Source organism: Astyanax mexicanus, chromosome 13 (genome assembly GCF_023375975.1).
Source record: "Astyanax mexicanus isolate ESR-SI-001 chromosome 13, AstMex3_surface, whole genome shotgun sequence".
Taxonomy (NCBI): domain Eukaryota; kingdom Metazoa; phylum Chordata; class Actinopteri; order Characiformes; family Acestrorhamphidae; genus Astyanax; species Astyanax mexicanus.
The window spans coordinates 42649983-42669504 of record NC_064420.1 but is presented as its reverse complement, the minus strand read 5'-3'; the positions used below and the strand labels follow the sequence as shown (position 1 = coordinate 42669504).

At 39.7% G+C, this 19522-nt stretch overlaps 2 protein-coding genes across 5 annotated transcripts; one reads left to right on the top strand and one right to left on the bottom strand.

Moving 5' to 3' along the window:
• Nucleotides 1-405: 405 nt before the first annotated feature.
• rps26 (ribosomal protein S26) lies at nt 406-2785 on the top strand. The gene is made up of 4 exons (XM_007246746.4): nt 406-485; nt 2012-2189; nt 2389-2519; nt 2703-2785. The coding sequence occupies exons 1-4, from the start codon at nt 483-485 to the stop codon at nt 2736-2738; spliced, it is 348 nt and encodes a 115-aa protein (XP_007246808.1). The 5' UTR covers nt 406-482; the 3' UTR covers nt 2739-2785.
• Nucleotides 2786-4144: 1359 nt separating this feature from the next.
• ikzf4 (IKAROS family zinc finger 4) lies at nt 4145-17842 on the bottom strand. Of its 4 annotated transcripts, none has more exons than XM_022676887.2 (8): nt 17596-17842; nt 14509-14563; nt 14305-14409; nt 13795-14100; nt 13528-13722; nt 10279-10431; nt 9875-10006; nt 4145-8269 (listed from the first exon to the last, which is right to left on the bottom strand). In XM_022676887.2, exons 2-8 carry the CDS (start codon nt 14546-14548, stop codon nt 7458-7460), a joined length of 1743 nt encoding a protein of 580 aa, XP_022532608.2. In that variant the 5' UTR covers nt 14549-14563; nt 17596-17842; the 3' UTR covers nt 4145-7457. The 4 variants fall into 4 exon arrangements, with proteins under 4 accessions (XP_022532608.2, XP_022532612.2, XP_007246810.3 ...); XM_022676891.2 differs by having other exon boundaries at nt 17677-17760; XM_007246748.4 differs by having other exon boundaries at nt 13528-13695; nt 17596-17742.
• Between the last annotated feature and the right edge of the window lie 1680 nt (nt 17843-19522).

Genomic DNA, 19522 nt, shown 5'->3' with positions numbered 1-19522 from the left:
AATGGAAAAAAACAGAAATTTTGTGACAAACAAACAAACAAACAAACAAACAAACAAATAAATAAATAAATAAATAATATATATATATATATATATATATATATATATATATATATATATATATATATATATATATATATATAGTATACAGAATGGTGTAATAACCACAAGTTGGTTTGCCTCAACTCATTTACTTGTCGTTCATAAGGAATTCAACACTGAATAGATGAATTCATTAATAATATTTTTATGAATCTAATGAATAATAGTAAATATCAACTTGGCCAGAATTTTCTATTCATTTTAGAAAGTAGAATGATGTATTTTTATAAAAACAAAAAGCAAAGAAAACATACCTATATATATTTTTTATTTTATGGCAAGGCCTGGGACTATTATTTTCTCTACCGGAAGCAGTATTCTCTGATTATATAAACTACGTCAGCCCGTTTCCGATCCTCTTGCTTGCCACTCGCGTGAAGATGGTGAGTGCGTGTTTGTTCTCCGCGCAGACTAAATCTTTTCAGCTTCATTTTCGCATCGTTTTAGCGCTTATAACCGGGTCCTGCTGTTATAAATGAGTCTCTGTTGTGTTAGTGTGCCAGAATCTGTGGAGTTAGACCGAGTTGGGCGTCAAAATGGTATAAAATTAGAGTTAGTAGTCGACGCCTCGCTGCTGCTCGTAGAGAGCGGTGCTTCGGCGCGCTCCTTCCGCCGGGCCGCCTGCATGTGCTGCTCCCGCGGACCTTCGTTTAACAGATAAAATAGTCCCTCCTGATTCTGTTCAGTGTAAAACGTGATTTTATTCCGATTTTACTGCCTGTACGAACCAACGCTTTGTTCTGAACTGGATTAAACATGTTAAAGGGTGTTAACACTAAGGAACACTGGAGAAAATTTTTACGCGTTGTAACTTATATATAAAGGTAGCTTTCAGCTTTAAACTATTTGATAATGCTTTCAAAAGCCGTCAGATTTGGTATATGTACATAAACCTTCTTACATGAAACTAATGTTAGGAGGTTAATCAAATAAATTTGATTGATCGTATCACTATTTTAATGCAGTTTTCAAAATAGGATAATTTAGATTGTACATTACGTACATATAGAAGCTGCCAGAGGGAATCGCCCATACATTTGCTTCTGTCAGAAACCTGTAAAGAACTGTTGTGGCAATGATTTCTTTAGTTTATACTTTATGATACTGATACAATAAATATTGTATTACTTTGTTTGTGCTATGTAATATAAAATACATCTACGTTTGAAGGGGGATGCTTATTATTTGTAAAATGATAAATGAAAATTTCTATTACATATAAAGGAAATGGTATTTTGTGCATCACTAAATAGTTATGTCTGTTAAATAAAAAAATGTGTAAACAAAATTGGAATTGAAATTGGTCATTTTGGAAGATTTTTTTTATTTGCCTAGTCTTATTCGCGAAGGCAGATTTTCCGTCTAAGCCAAATTTACTTTAACTTGTATTAACCTGTTAAACCTTTGCACCATGTGAGTACATTAACAATTGATACTAACATTGGGTTCTTAAGTTATTTTATTGTACAGTTGCTTTTTGTTTTGCATCAAGCATCAGTCTTTACATATGAATGACCAATTAACGTTTAGCACTAAGGTTGTTTGTTGGTTATTTTGCTTTACATATTTGCACTGAAAATAATTTTAAACAGATTTTAAAGCAATATTTTACTTCAGACACAAACTTTGGGTTTTGTATCAGAGGTAAAATATTGCTTTAAATTCTGTTTAAAATTATTTTCAGTGCAAATATGTAAAGCAAAACAACCAAGCAAAGAACTTGTGCTAAATGTTAATTGGCCAAGAAAAATATAGTTTTTATTGTATTTTAAACTAGCGGGATAAAAGTTTTAAAGTTTTTAAACAATTTTACTTATAACCACAATGTCTACTGCATGTTTTGCTTTTTGTATATCTCCTAAAGGGGCAAAAAAGCCTTGACTAATTTTATTGCACAATTCTTCCTTAGACTAAGAAAAGGAGGAACGGTGGACGCGCCAAGAAGGGACGTGGACATGTCCAGCCCATCCGCTGCACCAACTGTGCCCGCTGTGTGCCCAAGGACAAGGCCATCAAGAAGTTCGTTATCAGGAATATTGTGGAGGCTGCAGCTGTGAGGGACATCTCTGAGGCCAGCGTGTTTGATGGTGAGGACTGTAGCCAGAAATTCCTAAATAGTGATGGTTTAAACTGCTATCTTCAATTTAATTTTTTTAAAAATCTGAATTTTCCTAGTTTAGTGTGACTGTAAACTTGTATTTATTAAAATCAGTGCTCTGCATGGACCACTGGCAAATGTAGCTGCTGTAGTACAATATTTTAACTGATCTCACCTTTTCTTAACAGCTTACGTTCTGCCAAAGCTGTACGTTAAGCTTCATTACTGCGTGAGCTGTGCCATTCACAGCAAGGTGGTGAGGAACAGGTCACGAGAGGCAAGGAAGGACCGCACCCCACCTCCTCGATTTAGGCCCAGTGTAAGTTTGACCTTTTTTTTTTTTTTTTTTTAATAACTGTTCCTGCTCTATACTATTTTTGATAACTGGTTGAATATCTTGAATTATATATTTTTGATTAAGGCAAACAAACACATACTGTGTGCAGCATGTGTGAAATGGATGTTTTATTTTAATGATTTTTGTATGTTTTTTTCTCTACAGGGTGCTGCCCCAAGAGCTCCTCCTAAACCCATGTGATTTGGAAAAGTTCTGTAACTTAAATAATAAACATTTTTTGTTTATTACATCATTTGTATGTGATTCATTTGAGTTTAAGTAGCCTTTTTCATCCCACCTCCACAGAAAATCTGAGGGTAGGCTTTGTAAGATGAGCCAGGAAGAAAAGTGACCTGAGCTCAATGGTCATTCATGAATTTTTCACCTCAAAGTCAGTTGACGGTTTAACTGGCATGTGGTGGAAATTTCATTGTTAGCTGTGCCAGGACATTGGATATGTTAAGAATTCCTTGTGCTTGTTGATCTTTTACAAAACCTTAGAGCAGAACCAATACAGTTTAGACCTGGTAACTGCTTGTTTGACTATGATGCCTTCTTTGCATGAGCTTCTTGGATTGTTCAGATTTGTGCAGGACCAAAATTATCTAAAGCTTGTTAATCAGTTGGGCAGTTTCTCAGATATGGAATAATCCTAGTCCTGGACTACACTGTATGTTGAATCTTGTCTGGGTACTAACCCTCAATGTGTTGTGTAGTTTTTTTTTTTTTTTTTTTTTTTTTTTTTTTTTTTAATTTATAACTGCAAAGTGAGACTAAGAATGGGTCACAGTGAGTAAGTTCAGAAAAAAATTAGCTAGGAGAGGTCCTGTGGTCAGGATAAACCACTATGAATAAAATGGACATTTAATGCATGCCATATCTGGGTTGGGTGTGTGTAACTTGGTTTTTTAAGGTATAAACATAAACTAAGTTTGAAATGCTTAAATATGAACTTCATATGAAAATCATTGGGTGCCACAGAAAGCAAGCCTCACAAATGTATACTTGGGAACAAATGAATTGGGACTTAACATGCTTCTGTTCCAAGTAACATGGAACAAGATCTAGTGTTATGTCCTGTAGAACCTAACGAAGACTGCACTGACCTGTGGGACCTGTATGTGGTGTCTTCTGCACTGAATATGGATGTGATTTCTGCCAGTGTCCTATCTACTCATAAAGACAATTCTAGCCAGATGGGGCCAGTTACAGTCATTAGCTCCTACTGGGGGTGGTCATACAATACCTTTTATGATGTATTCATGTGACACTGTGAATTAAGGAGGATTAAATGCTCACACAAATTTACTCCAACACCCATGATTTGATATCTTGCCCTGTTCGACCTTGGGGTTTAAACTTATTCACAAGAAAACACCATAGTTTTATATAGGTGGGGATGACTTCCTGATTAATTTACATACTGATGTCCTATGACTCCCATGATATTTGGCATCAGACGATATTGATTTATTCTTGTGTTTGGAGTAAACTTCACTAAATACTTCTACTCCCACCATATAAAAAGAAGTTAAACAAAATGAATCTGACTGATGAAACCAGGCAGAGTTGGAAACGACAGTTGAGAGTTTTACGTGAACAGGAGATACAACAAATATTACTTTATTGGACATGAAAAATTACTTCAACTGAATGTTGGGTTACACTCCTTAAAAACAAACTCAAATAAACAACACCTCTTGAAACCAACACACCGTTTTTAAAGAACATGAGGCAGTTTTTTATATTTTAACAAATTTGAGGTAAAGAGTTTTTTCTTTGTCATATACATATTTTTTTTCTCACAAAGCCTTTAAAAACATTGAACCCAGGAGAAAGCCTGTAAGTATGAAAGGGAGCTCGATCCCTGCCTCACCAAAACGCTCGCGCTCTCTTTCTCTCTCGCTGCATGTTATGGTCACTTCACAGTTCATTTAAAAATATTCATTTAAGTTCATGATCACACGTTTGGGTTCAGGGAAAGAAAAGTTTGGGGAGAAAACAGTGAGGTCAGGGCTGGAGGAAACTGGTAAAATTTGCAGCTAAATATTTTACAAGCTCAACAGTTCCAGGTTTCCAGCAAACAAATAAGCACACATGCTACCTTCTCACTCATACATACCATAGAGTTATTTACAGAATTTCATCTCAACCATTAATAAGTGCATCATTAAAGTATTATATATTTGATTTCTTTTCTTAAATAACTTCAAGTAAAATTTTAAATGTCTACGGTAGAAGAAGAGGTGTGAAGAGTTCTCTTCAGCTATGAAGGGTGCAAAGCTATTGAAAGAAATACTGGTTTTGGTCTCGTTTATCGTCTGACTTCTGAAATCATTCACACTGTAGGCCTTCGCTGGCTTGAATCCAAACACACACACACGTCTTAAAGAGGTTTCTGGGTGCGTTTTTTAGCTAGCGGGAGGTGTATAACACTTGATCAGTGGTTCATCACATGTACGTCAGTAAGCAGGTTTGGGAAATAGCTGACCACCTTCACGAAGGCTGAGTGACAAACAACGTGCTACAATATCGAAGTATCCTTAAGCTTAACTGTCCACTTTAGAAAAGGTGGTAACAAACAAACCTCTGAAAAAATCTTTGATATTTTTCAAACTTCGCTCATTGGTGCTTTAGTTTCTCACGTAGTCTCGTACTTGTTTCGCTCAAATTGTGCAAGAGAGGACTAAAACAGGCCACGATACCTTGGCAGGACGGTACAAAACTCTGCGACAACAGTTCCACTCTTTTCCCTCAACTCAAAAAAAAGCAGCAATCCATAGTTGTTGGGGGTTTAAGTGTACCTTGATACATTAACTCATATGGGACATGTTCACACAGGACAAGCGTACAGGATACAAGTCCAATATCAAGGGCTGAAGCCACACAAACAACCAAGCACCAATTTTACAACACAAGGAGAATTTTTCTGTTCTGAAACCTTTGTGACAATGACCCCCTTTCATTAGGAAAATAGTATTTATAGAACTTTAAAAACAACACACTGTTTATCTGGTCTGTATAACCTACATATTCTTGTATCAAATTGTTACTCATTTTCCCTAAATAGCAATTTTCTTTATCAGAAATCAGTGCAATAGAGCAATTTCAGAAAACAAAAGAATATGTTCCAAAGCTCAGTCACCAGTGAGTACTGTAGAATCCCCTAAAGCCTTTTAGTATCAGCCCCGCCTAACCACCCACCCGCCCCAGAGCCCGCGAGCCCACCCGACAGCCCCAGCAAAACACTCATATTTAAGCAGAGAGTTAGAAAAGTGCAAACCTCCTCTGAGGTAACAACCCCCACCTCCCTCCCTCCCTCCCTCCCCGTCACCATCACCGTCCTCGGTCAGAGTCACAGAAAGCGATATGGGTCTTTGTTTGATCTGCACCAGCACATTATTAAGGCTCCATTCACTGCTCAGTGCTTCACTACTACACCAGTTTTCAACTGCCAAGTACATATATATTACATTTTCTAGCCCAGTTTGAATAAACTCTACAGTTCAACTGTAGAGTCAACGTACCTTATGTTAACTGAAGCCAGTTGATCTTCGCTTTATCTTCCACTTCCACTTCAATTTCATTGCACAGGCTGGATATAAGGGGGGGGGGGGACTTCATACTGCAAAAAAAACGATACAAAAACCCCTCTCTATTCCTGAAGATTTGTAGTTTTTTGTGTTTTTTTGTATTTTTTCTCAATAAACTTCATCATCGCCACTGAGGTGAGGTCTACCTAGATAAAAACAACAATCAAGATCTGAGGCACAAGGAAACCACCAAGTCCAAGTCCTAGAATTTGACCTGGACAAAGGTTATCCGCTGCTGTACACTCGCAAACTAAGGCAAAATATTTCAAGTTAATTTCCACTTAAATAAGACATGTAGCATACACTGATTTTTTTTTTTGAAGAAGGTAATAATAAACAACTATCCAAGGCTTAACCAAATTCTTAATTATCCACACCGCCACTTGCCTCAGGCAATTGAATTGAGTTGTGCCTTCGGTAACCGCCAGCATAAAACGCCATGCAATTCAATAACTAGCTAATATAGGGTTGATATAAAGCAACTAATTAAGGCAATACGTGTGTGTGTGTGCTCCGTTTGTATGGCTAACATACTGATCTCCTCGTTCTCCTAGCCCTAAAGAGGCCTGCAGCCCACGCTGCTACTCCACGTTTCCCCGTTTAGTCCCCTGCTTCCTCCCTGAGTCCTCTAAACTCCACAGCCCCTCAGAGCTACTGCAAAATAGGCTATAACTAGTCTACAACTGTGGGTCTCACGCAGCAGCATTCAGCTTTTATGCTTCTCTGTTTTTCAGTCACTCGCAATCTCTCTCTCTCACACACATTTCCACACACACGCTCATTCACAACCTCTAACACAGACTGTGTGGAAATGCTGCTGGCAAGACTTCAACGGCCCTGCCTCCTCCAAGCACCAAGTTTCTCTAACTAACCAAGAAAAGGTAAACCCCACTGAAGAAAGGCACTTCTAAAGCAAAACAGCTGCGTCTTGCCAAAAGAACTGATTTGGGAGTGCAATCGGATGGTGGGATTCGTTCCCTCTGTTCTAATCTGATCTCTCGCCATCAGATCTCGCTCAGCACCAGGCCAATCTCCTCCTTTTGTGCCTATCTTTTTCCTCAACAGGAAAAGACGCCAGCCTGGCGTTCACTTAACAGTAAAAGCAAGTGCTCATGTGTTCTGACCCCGCCCGCCCCCCCCCTCCCCAAATCTGGTGCAGACCAAACTGGACTCCGTGTCATCTCAAAGCAGCATACGCCTCTCTGCCAGTACCCTCCTCCCCTTTCAAACAAACAAAAACGAAGAAAACAGACATACAAACAAACAAACAAAACCCCGTCCCACCCACCCGCATACGAACCAGCCCTTCCAGCCGACTCGGCTCAGCTCAGCCCACCTGGTGCTCCCCGCGGACGATGTGCGAGGAGAACTCGTAGCGGTCCTGGCTGCGGTGGCCGCAGATGTTGCACTCGAAGGGCTGGCGGAAGCCGTGGCAGCCCATGTGGATGGTGAACATGACATGGTCCAGGAAGAAGATGCGGCAGTGCTCGCAGCGGAAGGTGCGCACCGGCTGCCCCTCGCCGTCCACCACCTGCATGGCCTCCCTGGAGGCGTGCGGTGACCGCGGGCTCCCTTTAGCAGGGGCCGTCTGCACGGCCCCCGGGACTTCCCTTTCCCTCTTTAATTCCAGGTCTGTTTCTTTGGCGTGACTAGGGCTATGCCTCTCCCGCCCGTGGTGGTTGGAGCCGGCAGGTGGGACGCTGGCCACAATGCACGGCTCCTCCGCCATGCTCTCGTTGTCTGTGGAGTCCTGGCATCCGTTGCTGGGTGAGGCGGTGTGACTGCGGCCCGAGGGCACGTCCTCGTGGCCCTCGCCCGCCTCACGTCCGGCCAGACTCATGGACACGCCCCCGCCGCAGTTTAGCCTCTGGCCCAGGGGAGTGATGTGGGGGTAGACGGAGCTGATGACGGGAGTGAACTCGGACATGCAGACCGGGTGAGGCGGAGGGAGGCGCATGCCTTGCGGAGAATCCATGTCTTCACTTGTTCCTCGAGGTCCTCGGAAATAACGACCTCCTACACCCACTAAAGATGCAGGGTCGCTGCCGCCGTGCAAACCCAGCATGTCCCGCTCTTTCTCAGGGCTGGAGCTGAGTTCATAAGTTGCCTCTGAGATGTTCATTCGCATGTGCTTGTCCCCTACATGGACAGGGGAAAATACCACACACCCGTATGTCATAGGTCAGACTACAGCAGCAAAATACAGGTGAAATCACAAGTTTCTGAACAGTAAATGAAACACTACAGTAAAGTGTCCTCTATATATAGACAGGAATTATAATAATATACATATATATGTAGTATTCAGAGATGTGTAGTAAAGAAAAAGTACTTTGTCAATAGTGTACTTTAGTACTAAAGGTCTGTATATGTATGTACTAGTATTTGTCCTACTTCTTAATGGCTGCTGTCAGTTCAGTTTAGCTGTTAATTGAAGACTCAATGTACTCTATTCTGTACATTCTTGTACTGCTAATACAGACACAGGTATTACATACTACTAATGTAACATGAATAAAGAATGGCCTGCGTTTTCCTGACTAGAAAACATTCACACAACATGACTGCCTTAGTTTGTCAGAACACCCACATAACACTCAGTGGGAGCACTTGAGATTGGTCAGGATTTCCACAGAACACAATAAAAAATGTGGCATACTAGAGTGCCTGTTTGCACAGTGTTATATAGAGCAATGACATTCCCCAAACAGAAAATGTTGAGATTGTATGGAAAATGCAAATAAAAAATAAATAAGTAAATAAATAAATAATGCAGTGTTTCTTGCATTTACTTTATTAATTTATTGCATTATAAACCCAAGCTCTCTCATTTTATCCGGTCAACTTCTTTAAAATTTTTAATATACATCTAAACCTGCCTTTCAGGCCTGCAACACTTTCTAAACCAACAATTTCCAAATAATGTTCCTTAAAGGAAAACGGGAAAGCATTTCTCCCTGCATACAAAGAATAATATAATTTAAAAAAATAAAGAAATGTGGAAGAATATGTGTGACACAAAAGCCTTAAGATAACCACGTCTACACCAAAGCCAGGTTGGGTCATGATGTGGGGTTGTGTCAGTACACTTCTCTGATGGCAGCCTTAATGCAGAAACGCACACTGAGATCTTGGAGTAAGATATGCTGCCTTCAAGACCACATCTTTTCCAGAGACGTCCATGCATTTTTCAACAAGATAATGCAAAACCACAAGTTGCTCATATTACAAAGGCATGGCTGCAGAAGAATAGGGAATGGGTACTGGGCTGGCTTGCCTGCAGCTCTGACCTGTCTCCAGTAGAGAATGCGTGGAGAATTTTTGACATGGAAAATGCAAAGACAACAACCTGTACTGTTGCAACACTTAAAATGTGTATTTATTTTTGTGTGTAGGAAGAATGGGACAACATAACACCTAAAACACTTAATTACTTGGTATCCTCAGTGCCTAAACATGTTTTAAACGTTGTGTGAAGGAATGGCAGCATTACAAAAAGGCAAATGCTTTACTGCTCCAGCATTTATTAGAAAGTGATGTGGGCCTGAAATGCTGAAATGGATGTATATTAACAAATAAAATGAAGTTGAGCAGAAACACTGCACATTTTAATTGAATTATTATAGCCTTCCCCCCAGAGTCTTTCTGATTTAATGTTATAATAATATATGAAGCAGCCCTGTGTTTTTTTAATAAACTGAGCCTAATCTAAAGGCTTCCAGCAACAATTTTGAAGGAACCTACCCAGAAACTTCTGAGGTGTCGACCGTTTCCTTTTAGTGATGCTGTTAGCCACCCGTTCAATGAAGGTCATCTTTTCTGATGAGGGCTGGACTAGGCCCTCCGGAATCACATCCATGTTACGAGACTCCTCACCTGTACAAATAGTGGTGCATTTGAGTATTGAGATTTTTTGTTTTGCAAAAACACAGTATAGATATTTTTTTAACGATTAGTTTACATGTAAAGATTGGTGTGAGGCAAAGTGGTTAATTTTAGTGTTGTGTTTAAATCCCAAACACTAGATAACAGGGCTGTACTTGTTTTGTTAGAGAAATTTTAACCCCTGAATTGCGATACGCATCACAATTCAGACACAGACACAGACACTGCCTCATTTAAGTTCTGCTGATGTGTGATTGAGTTACCCTGTGCAGATTGGGTGCTGTGAGCAGGCTGATGGTCCAGACTCTGAAGGTAGCTGTGGCAGCGCTCTCGATGTTCCTCCAGTGTGCTCTGCTGCTTGTAGCTACGACCACAGTAACTGCACTTATAGGGCTTTCCCACAGTTGGTGAGGAAACTGAAACAGCAAAGAATGATAATTGTTAGGAAAACAAGGAGACTTTAGTCAACTATATTAAAGAAGAGAGTCAGAGGGCCTTATAACTAATTCAAATGTACACTATACATCCCAATGTATGTGGACACCCTTTTTATAACAGCAATCAGCAATTTTAAGTGCATTTAGATGACATATTAGATTAGATAGATACTTTATTGATCCCGAAGGAAATTTAGCAGCCAGCAGCAGTTGCAGAAAACCAAAGTCAGGACCAAAGTCTTTGTTACATTGTACATATTAGGTCTAGTTAGTTTTGGTTTCACACGGCAGTTTAATTACTGCAGTTGAGCAAACTACAAAACTTTCCTGTCCTGACATCATTGACTGTATGGGTGTTGTGCCTCTCTGCCAGACTCTGACTCAGTGCAAGTGCACGAGTGTCACACAGCAGAATGAGTCTTGGACTCCTCTTATTCCTGCTAATAAATAATGGGTATTCTACAGTTACAGTAGATACAGGAATCATCAGTGTAATCTGTTGTGCCACCAATGGGAGTCCAATTTTGGTACAACATTTCCAAATCATGCTTTAGCTGATCTACACTGAGTGTACCATTTTTGGTCAGATCAAATTTTGTTTTTTCAGTCCAGAACAGTTTTAGGTACCAAAAACTGTAGACGTAAAACGACCCATTACTAACATAGATGTGCAAATGCATGCACACACATAGCATGTCTAGTCCCTGTACTGTTAATAGATCAGGACTTTCTGAAAACATTAACCTGTTGGCACCATGCCTAATGCCAAGTGTGGGCTAAAGAAGAATAAAGCTCTAATAATAGAAATTTAGTAGAAATCTAGTAGAAAGTCCTCCCTGGACAGTAGAGACATTTACTCCAACAATTTGTTTTATATACCCTTGTTTTCAGAAGAAACAATGAATTAGCAGATGTCCCAATACTTTTGTCCATACAATTTATATAAACATTTTTATTCAGACTGTGTGTATACATCTGCCTGTGACTAAAAACGAGAAAAACCTGTAGTAAACCAACAAAACATGTCATTTCTGTAGGTCATGTTAACCCCTAAATTACGTGTAATGGCTTGGTCTGAGTGTAGGTGGAATAAATTTGTTTTAATCACCAAATTTATTTGAATTTTACCAGACATTTGGCGCCTGCACATTTTTTCCAATGAAATCGCTCAGGATTTTTTTTATGTTCCATTGATTGAAAAGCAGATATAGACTGATCACACAGCCTTTTCCAGGGTGAAACTAACACTCATCATTTCTCCTCTCATCATTTTCGAAAAATTATCTGAATAAAAGAAAATATTTCTCATCAATGACGTTTGAAAAGAGGAAAACAAATGAACCGCACGGGCAAATGTACGTCATTTCGGAGAACTCCGCGACTCTTGGCAGTCATTTCTCCGAACCTTTGTGCCCGTATTCAGAGGAATGGTAAGAAAGCCACCGCACCCTGCCTGCTTCACATTATTACAGGTAAATGCACATCAACATTTTGAAAGCATAAGCAGGATATCCTGTTTTCATAATATTTCTAAATGTCATGACAAGAGCATGGGGGGGGACGGCGCTAAGGTCAGCTGACGTTTTGTTTTTTGAGGCTTTGTTTTAAAATAGTTCTCAGTATCTCATGCAGTAACTCACAATATGTCCAAAAGTTTGTAGACACCTGATCATCCAATGTTTCTTTTCAAATCGAGGGTATTAGCAGGTATTAACGGATACACCAGATGTTGGAACATGGCTTTGAGGATCTGATCGTGTTCAGCCAGGAGAGAAAGCATTAGTGAGGTTAGGAATAAATGTTGGGTGATTAACTTTGGATCAGAAGTGCCACTCCAAATCACCTATCGCTCTAGTAACTGCAGTTCCAATGCTCTACAGTCCATTACTGGGGCTTTATATCAGTTTAGCCGATGTTTGGCATGCAGTATGGTGACTATAGTCTTTGCAGAACATCCTATTCTTTTGCCAATGGTTTTCTACGGAGATAACACCAGCTGTGTATGTAACTGAAAATGCATGTCAGCAATAGGTTATTTTAACAAGAAATCATTAGAAGGGTGCCAGGATACTTTTGGACCTGCAGTCTAAGACCATCAAAACTGTGTAGTCATAATAAGAACTTCCAGTCTATGAAGCTTGCCAGTATTTCTTTTTAGTGCAGATAGTTTGTTTTGGCAAACACTATAGCATGTATCATGTAGCATGTGTTGCCTAATATATGCTTAACTAACATTTAGCTGACATTCAACTAAACATACAGCTCTTGAAAAAAATTGAGACCACTTCAGTTGAAGTCTGAATCAGTTTCTTTGACTTTGCCATTTATATGTATATGCTTCAGTAAAATAAACATTTTTCTCAAATTCCAAATAAAAGTATTGTCATTTAGATCATTTATTTGAAGAAAATGAGAAATGGCTGAATTAACAAAAACTGATGCAGAGCTCAAATAATGCAAAGGAAACAAGTTCATATTCATAAAGTTTTAAGAGTTCAGAAATCAATATTTGGTGGAAAAGCCCTGTTTTTTAATCACAGTTTTTGGCATGTTGTCCTCCAGCAGTCTTACACTATGCTTTTGGATAACTTTATGTCACTCCTGGTGCAAATATTTACGCAGTTCAGCTTGGTTTGATGGCTTGTGATCATCCATCTTCCTCTTAATTATATTCCAGAGGTTTTCAATTTTGTCAAATGTAGCTAAACCCTACAGTGAAAGTAAATTATTCTCTGTTTAATGTCTACACCTTACTTCAACCAAAACTCTAATCTCAACATTTTAGGGTTAGGTTTAGGGTTAGATTTAAGGTTTAAATTATGGTTTGGGTTAAGGTATGGTTTAAGGATTAATTCAAGTCTGAGGTTAGGCTTAGGTTTAACTTCTTTAGAGAAACATTTACATACAACCTAATGTTGGGTAAGCATCTACGAGGCATTTACAAATATACCATCAAAATAAAGTGATACCCATAATTTTATTTTCTTTCCACACACATGCCATTACCGCAAGTTATACAACCACATATTATTCTGTTATTATTATTTGTACATATATTTTTTCTGGTAGACTTACCAGAGTGGGTGCGGAGGTGACCAGTGAGCGCGTCTCTGCGACGACAGGCATAGTTACAGAATGGGCATTTGAAGGGTTTTTCACCAGAATGGAGCTTAATGTGACGCAGCAGGTTGCCCTTCTGTGTGAAGGACGCTCCACACTGGTTGCACTGGAATGGTCGCTCACCTGTCCATTTTTTTGCAGCAAAAGCACCTATATATCATTATTTGAGACATCTTGAACTGTAAAATGAACAAATCATTCAAAGAACCACATGAGACTCACCCGTATGGCTGCGTTTGTGTACCATCAGAACATTAGGACCGATGCAGATCATTCCACATATGTCACACTTCAGTTTTCCATTGGGTAGCCGTATGGGTCCGGGCGAAGCAGGTCCGGGGCTGCCCATCTCGCCACAGCCGGTTCCTCCTTGGCCTCGAACCCCTCCACCCACCTCCACAACCCCCTCCTCTGGGATGTCCCCTTTATCATCTTTCCATCCTTCATCCCTCTCTCCTCCTCTTCTCTCTGCAAGCGTAGCAGCACCTGCTTCTTCATCACTGTAGAGCTCTACCTTGATGGAATTAGCTAGACAGATGGGAAAACGAGCAGAGTGGACACTTATGAATGGGTTTATGAGCAGGAAACAGAAAACAGCAGAAGAAAGCAGAATACAGCAATAGTAACAGAATTAGAGAATTCAACACCGGCCAAATGCTAAGTTTCACATGCAGTTTTTTTTTTTGTCTTTTTCAAAGATTAAGAGAAAAAATGTACAGATAAGGTACTGACCACTGAGGGAGCGACTGGGCGAAGAGTGCTGACTGTTAGGAGTGCTCACACTAGGTCCCCTTAGCCCTGCAAAAAACTCCCGCTCTGTCGAAGAATCTCCATTGCCTGCAAACACACACACGCACATACAGACACGATTAAGCTCCTACAGAGGTTCAAAGGTAAGTAATTGTGTTAGATAAAATCAATAAGACCTCCCAATACCTGACATGTAAGAACGGCCATTGCAATCGTCAGCATTCATTCTCAGACCAGATGCCTTAAGACAACAGCAACAAAAAAACAGAAAAGAGAAAACTGTGAGAGAAAATTTAATGAAATGCTGCAAGGCACACTTATAAACAGACTTATAATCTGCTCCTTCTAACTCAGCACTTCTGTTTTTTGCAGCATTGCTCCCATACTCTCGCAAAAGATCAAAATGTTTTATATCAATTAATATGGCATCAAGAACAATACCACAAGTTAATATCTTCTAGCGTTTGTACCGGTTCCAAGTCTCTGTCTTCAACAATGCTTTGGTTAAAAAAAAAAAAAAGCAGCGTATAAGTCAAGAAGATGCCCTCCCCTTTACATCTAACCTATCAGAGTGCAGGGGGGAAAATATCAAGGAGGAATGACAGTTATTATCACATGCAAAGAACTGCAGATGTGGCATTATATTAAAAACAATGACACCTGGTCAACTTAAAGTAGTTATTCAATACATAAAACATATTAAAGCATTAGAACTGTGTATTGTCTTAATTTAAACCAGCGCAAACTAAATAACTCAAATATGATATGTGCAAAAATAATGGCACATTATGCTTGTATTATTGGTTTCAGTATTTTAGTGTTGTTTTACTTAAATTTGAACATTAATAGTAAAATAAATCACATACTCCAATTGAAGAGCAGAGCCTCTTTATATTTAGGTTTGTTACTGACTTGTTCACATTGACCAGGGCTGCCTAAACTTTTGCATACCACTTTGTATTATTTTTACCACCAGATCACACAAGAAATTATAGCCTGCTCAAATTCGCCAAATCAAATAGTGTACATAGGTTACATTGGTTCAACACATTTCAAGAGCAACCTTAAGTGACCTTAATTAATAGCATTCAGGGCATTAATACTAATAATAATCAACAGTGTGCAATTTGTATTTACATGATGTATTTTGACATTCTAACATGTTATATATAAACATAAGTTGTTCTTTATAATGCGTCCAAATTATATGATGAATGGATCAATAGAAATGCTTTAAAGTTACTTTTTAAATGGATTGCCACTGAAAGAAGGTGTTGTCCTAATAAATTGCTATATTTGAGATGCAAGTTTTTTGTGTGACAGCAATGATATAGTCCTAACTTAATTAAAATTACAATTCACAGAAATAACAGAAACTCTCATTCCTTAATATAATTTTGACTAGTCATTTGTTACCATTTAGTTATATGAAACACAATAAGTCCAGGTCCACACATACAAGTAGCTACATATGTAAATTTAAGATATCAGTAGTAAAGATTTTTATTAGTTGAAGTGTGCTTTTGGAGTATGTGCACGTTTAGATCGTAAATATAATTTCAGATACATATAAGATGAGTTTAACCTAGTAATAATAATATTATTTACATTTACAATAAGGGCGCACCGTTGTGGGAATACTCGGTCACTGCAGATATTCAGTATTACGGATGATATGGCAAATTTATCACAATATATTTCTTAATTTAGGTTGATGCAATATAATTCTGATATTGATATGAACAGTATAAAAGCCACCACCCTTGCTGGGCAAAAAGAGAGACAATTTGGCTCATTTTTCATGGGCGCAGCCCATATACTCAGCTCCACTGCTCATCTCACAAAACAGTTTAAAAGGGAAATTAAGAAGCATTGTTGCTACAAAGAAATACCAAATAATTCAAACACAAATTTCCTCACTTTTCTTACTTTTTGTGCTATGTTTAAACTACAGTAAAGACATACAGCTCTGAAAAAATATTTATTATACCTAAATATTTTACCAAATTGAAAACCTTTGGAATATAATCCAGAGGGAGATGGATGATCACAAGCCACCAAACCAACCAAGTTAAACTGCTTGAATTCTTGCAACAGGAGTGGTTAAAAACCATGATTAAAAACTGTGATTAAAAACCAGGGTTATTGCACCAAATATTGATTTCTGAACTCTTAAAACTTTATGAATATGAACTTGTTTTCTTTGCATTATTTGAGGTCTGAAAGCTCTGCATCTTTTTGTTATTTCAGCAATATCTCATTTTTTGTGATTAAATGATCTAAATAACAATATTTTTATTTGGTATTTGGGATTAATGTTCATAGTTTATAAAACAAAACAACAATGCTCATTTTATTCAAATATATACCTATAAATAGCAAAATAAGTGAAACTGATTCAGAAACTGAAGTGCTCTCATTTTTTTCCAGAGCTGTATGTATACGGCAATTCAGTATGGCTTTACATAGAGTACTAGCTAGAGCTGTAACTAATTCCTAGTAAACATTTCACAGCTGATCTGAAATTATGTAAAAAGCTTTAATTTGAGATTTTACCAGTTAAAGCTGAGTTAGGACTTAAATATCTGGTGTTATTTTAAGCTAAAACTGGTTGTCAGGTTGCATTTGTTTGTCTTAAAACAGAAAAGTTAACTCTGGAGCTTCAGACAGAGACGGACTCAGCCCTGTTAAATATTCCAGCTACACTTAAAACGACTTCAAGCAACAGGCAGCCCGGTCAGTAACTTTGCCCGAATATCGTGTTTTAGGCGTGTTTAAGTGGATTAAAGCCCGCTGCGGGTGGATAAACAGTACAGACGGGGCTGTCAGTGCTGTCAGTCTCCAGGCTCCGCTGCTCTCAGCGCCCGGCTGTCCGTCTCCCCCTGCGCGGCTGAGGCGAGCCAGCTAGCGGCAGCGGCTAACGAGCTAACGGCAGGCGACAGCTGGGGGAATAAGGCGTGTAAACACGGCCGAACTGACCCACAAACAGTGCTCACCGCCCGCCTGACCCTCGGTATCGGCTCGGCCGGTCCGCCGGGCCCGAGCCGCTCCGTGTTTGGGCCGTGCTGAACTAAACCGCGGTAATGTTGCCCGAGAGCCCGTCGGCGTTGCTATGGCACCCGATACTCGGCAGATGCCGCGCGGCTAGCTGGCTAGCGTTAGCCGCCTCTGTAAAACTCGGCCGGACCGAGCGCGGCTCTCCGCCCGCGCGACGCGCTGCCACACACCGGCAACCCGGGCACCGCACACCGCCGGACCGGCTGTTCTCCCCACCTGGCGAGCGACCCTCTCCGCCGTGTTGTTTATGTGGCTCGAGCGCGGTCTGTTTTCTCGCGCATCTCCGGGATCCTTTACCTGAAAATCCCGAACAAGTTCCGGGATCCAGCAGGCCCGAGTAACCCACCCGCGGAGCCCTCGATCAGCCCGAGAACCGAGAGCATCGAGCGCGGACTGAACTGGAGGGGAGGGTGGGATCAAAATGGACAGAAGTTTGTAGACACGTGCTGCTCTTTTAGATTCATCCAGTCTAATTTAATATTAGATACTGGAACTTTGCTGTGAGGATTTGGTAGCATTCAGTGGCAAGAAAAGTCCTTAAATAATCCTTAAAATGTGATGGGGCGAGGTGGGATGTAACAGGTGGGATCAAAAGTTTGTAGACACATGCTGGCTGATCTTTGAGATCCATCCAGTATAGTTAGCTTAGTCTAATCAAACATTAGATACTGATACATTGCTGTAAGAAGTTGGTAGCAATTAATACAAACTATATAAGTAGCATGAGATGAGATGGGAATGGATGTAAAGAGTGGGAACAAGGTGGACAAAGGTTTGTGGACACTTGCTGCTCTTTGTTGAGATCAGTCCAATCTAAGACAATATTCTGGAACATTGCTGTGAGAATTTGGTAACATACCATGGCAAACACAGTAACTTAAATCATCCAAAAATGGGATGAGGTGGTATATAAAGGGTGGGATCAAGATGGACAAAAGTTTAAAGACACCTTTTGCTCTTTAAGATCCATCCAGTCCAATCTAAGATTAGATACTGGAACACTGTTGTGAGGGTTTGGTAGCATTCAGTGGCAAGAACAGTACCTAAATAATCTTAAAGATTGAATGTGATGGGAAGGCTGAGTCAAGATGGCCAACAGATTTTAAACACATGCTGCTCTTTGAGATCTGTCCAGTCCAATCTAAGATTAGATGCTGGAACGTTGCTGTGAGGATTTGGTAGCATTTAGAAGATGGTCAAAAGTTTGTAGACACCTATTTCATCCTGTAAAATCCATCCAGTCCAATCCAACAGCATATGCTGAAACATTGCTATGAGGGGATTTGGTAGCATTCAGAGGCAATGTAATAATGCCTAAAACGGGATGGGATTGATGTAAAAATTGGGATCAAGGTGGCCAAATATTTATACACGTCTGTTGTTCTTTCAGATCTGTCCAGTCCAATTTAAGATTAGATGCTGGAACATTGCTGTGAGGATTTGGTAGCATTTATTGGCAAAAACAGTAACCTACTTAAACAATCCCAAAATGGAATGGGGTGGTATGTAAAGGGTGGGATCAAGGTGGTCAAAAGTTTGAAGACACCTGCTGCTCTTCGAGATCATCCAGCCAGTATCTTCATCCAGTCTAATTCATGCAGTCCAATTCAAAATCATATGCTGGAACATTCTGAAGGGCAGAATTTTGTATCTTTTTGTATCTTTGTACACTTTTTTAAAGCAGGTACTGTTTGTAGCCCCTGGGTGGCAGCAGACCTTCAAGCATGCAGCTGTAGAAATGACAGGGGGAGCTCTTCTGTTTTTGCTGTCAGTCAAACGCCTTGTATCTCAGTTTTACCAATTTTTTAGCTTTTGTAATAATTCTAAATTAACAGCTGTCCCTTATACTGACATGCCAAAGGTCATGGGATAGCATAAGGTAAGTTTATCATGTCATGAAGTGTTTTCTCGGGGGACTGCTTGGGAATGCCCACACCTATATAAGTTGTGAGGTGATGCCTTGGAAGTTAGGTTAAACCTTGGCCAGCATGCTCATGGCAAGACAATGTGAATTGGAGTTGGAGCAAGGTTTAAGAATGGGTGCCAGATGAATGGAACACTCTATAACTGTGGGTATCTGCAAAAAATAACATCTATATTAAGTGCAGGAGACCCCACACATATATCCCACAAGTCAGTGTAG

What these genes read in the sequence shown, in the direction of transcription:
- rps26 (XM_007246746.4), top strand. An exon ending in TGAGGCCAGCGTGTTTGATG is followed by an intron (nt 2,190 to 2,388) that starts GTGAGGACTGTA and finishes TTTTCTTAACAG; the next exon opens with CTTACGTTCTGCCAAAGCTG. An exon ending in CTCCTCGATTTAGGCCCAGT is followed by an intron (nt 2,520 to 2,702) that starts GTAAGTTTGACC and finishes TTTTCTCTACAG; the next exon opens with GGTGCTGCCCCAAGAGCTCC.
- ikzf4 (XM_022676887.2), bottom strand. Translation starts at nt 14,548, where the DNA reads ATGAATGCTGACGATTGCAATGGCCGTTCTTACATGTCAG. An exon ending in TGGCCGTTCTTACATGTCAG is followed by an intron (nt 14,410 to 14,508) that starts GTATTGGGAGGT and finishes GTGTGTTTGCAG; the next exon opens with GCAATGGAGATTCTTCGACA. An exon ending in TCACCTCCGCACCCACTCTG is followed by an intron (nt 10,432 to 13,527) that starts GTAAGTCTACCA and finishes TTGCTGTTTCAG; the next exon opens with TTTCCTCACCAACTGTGGGA.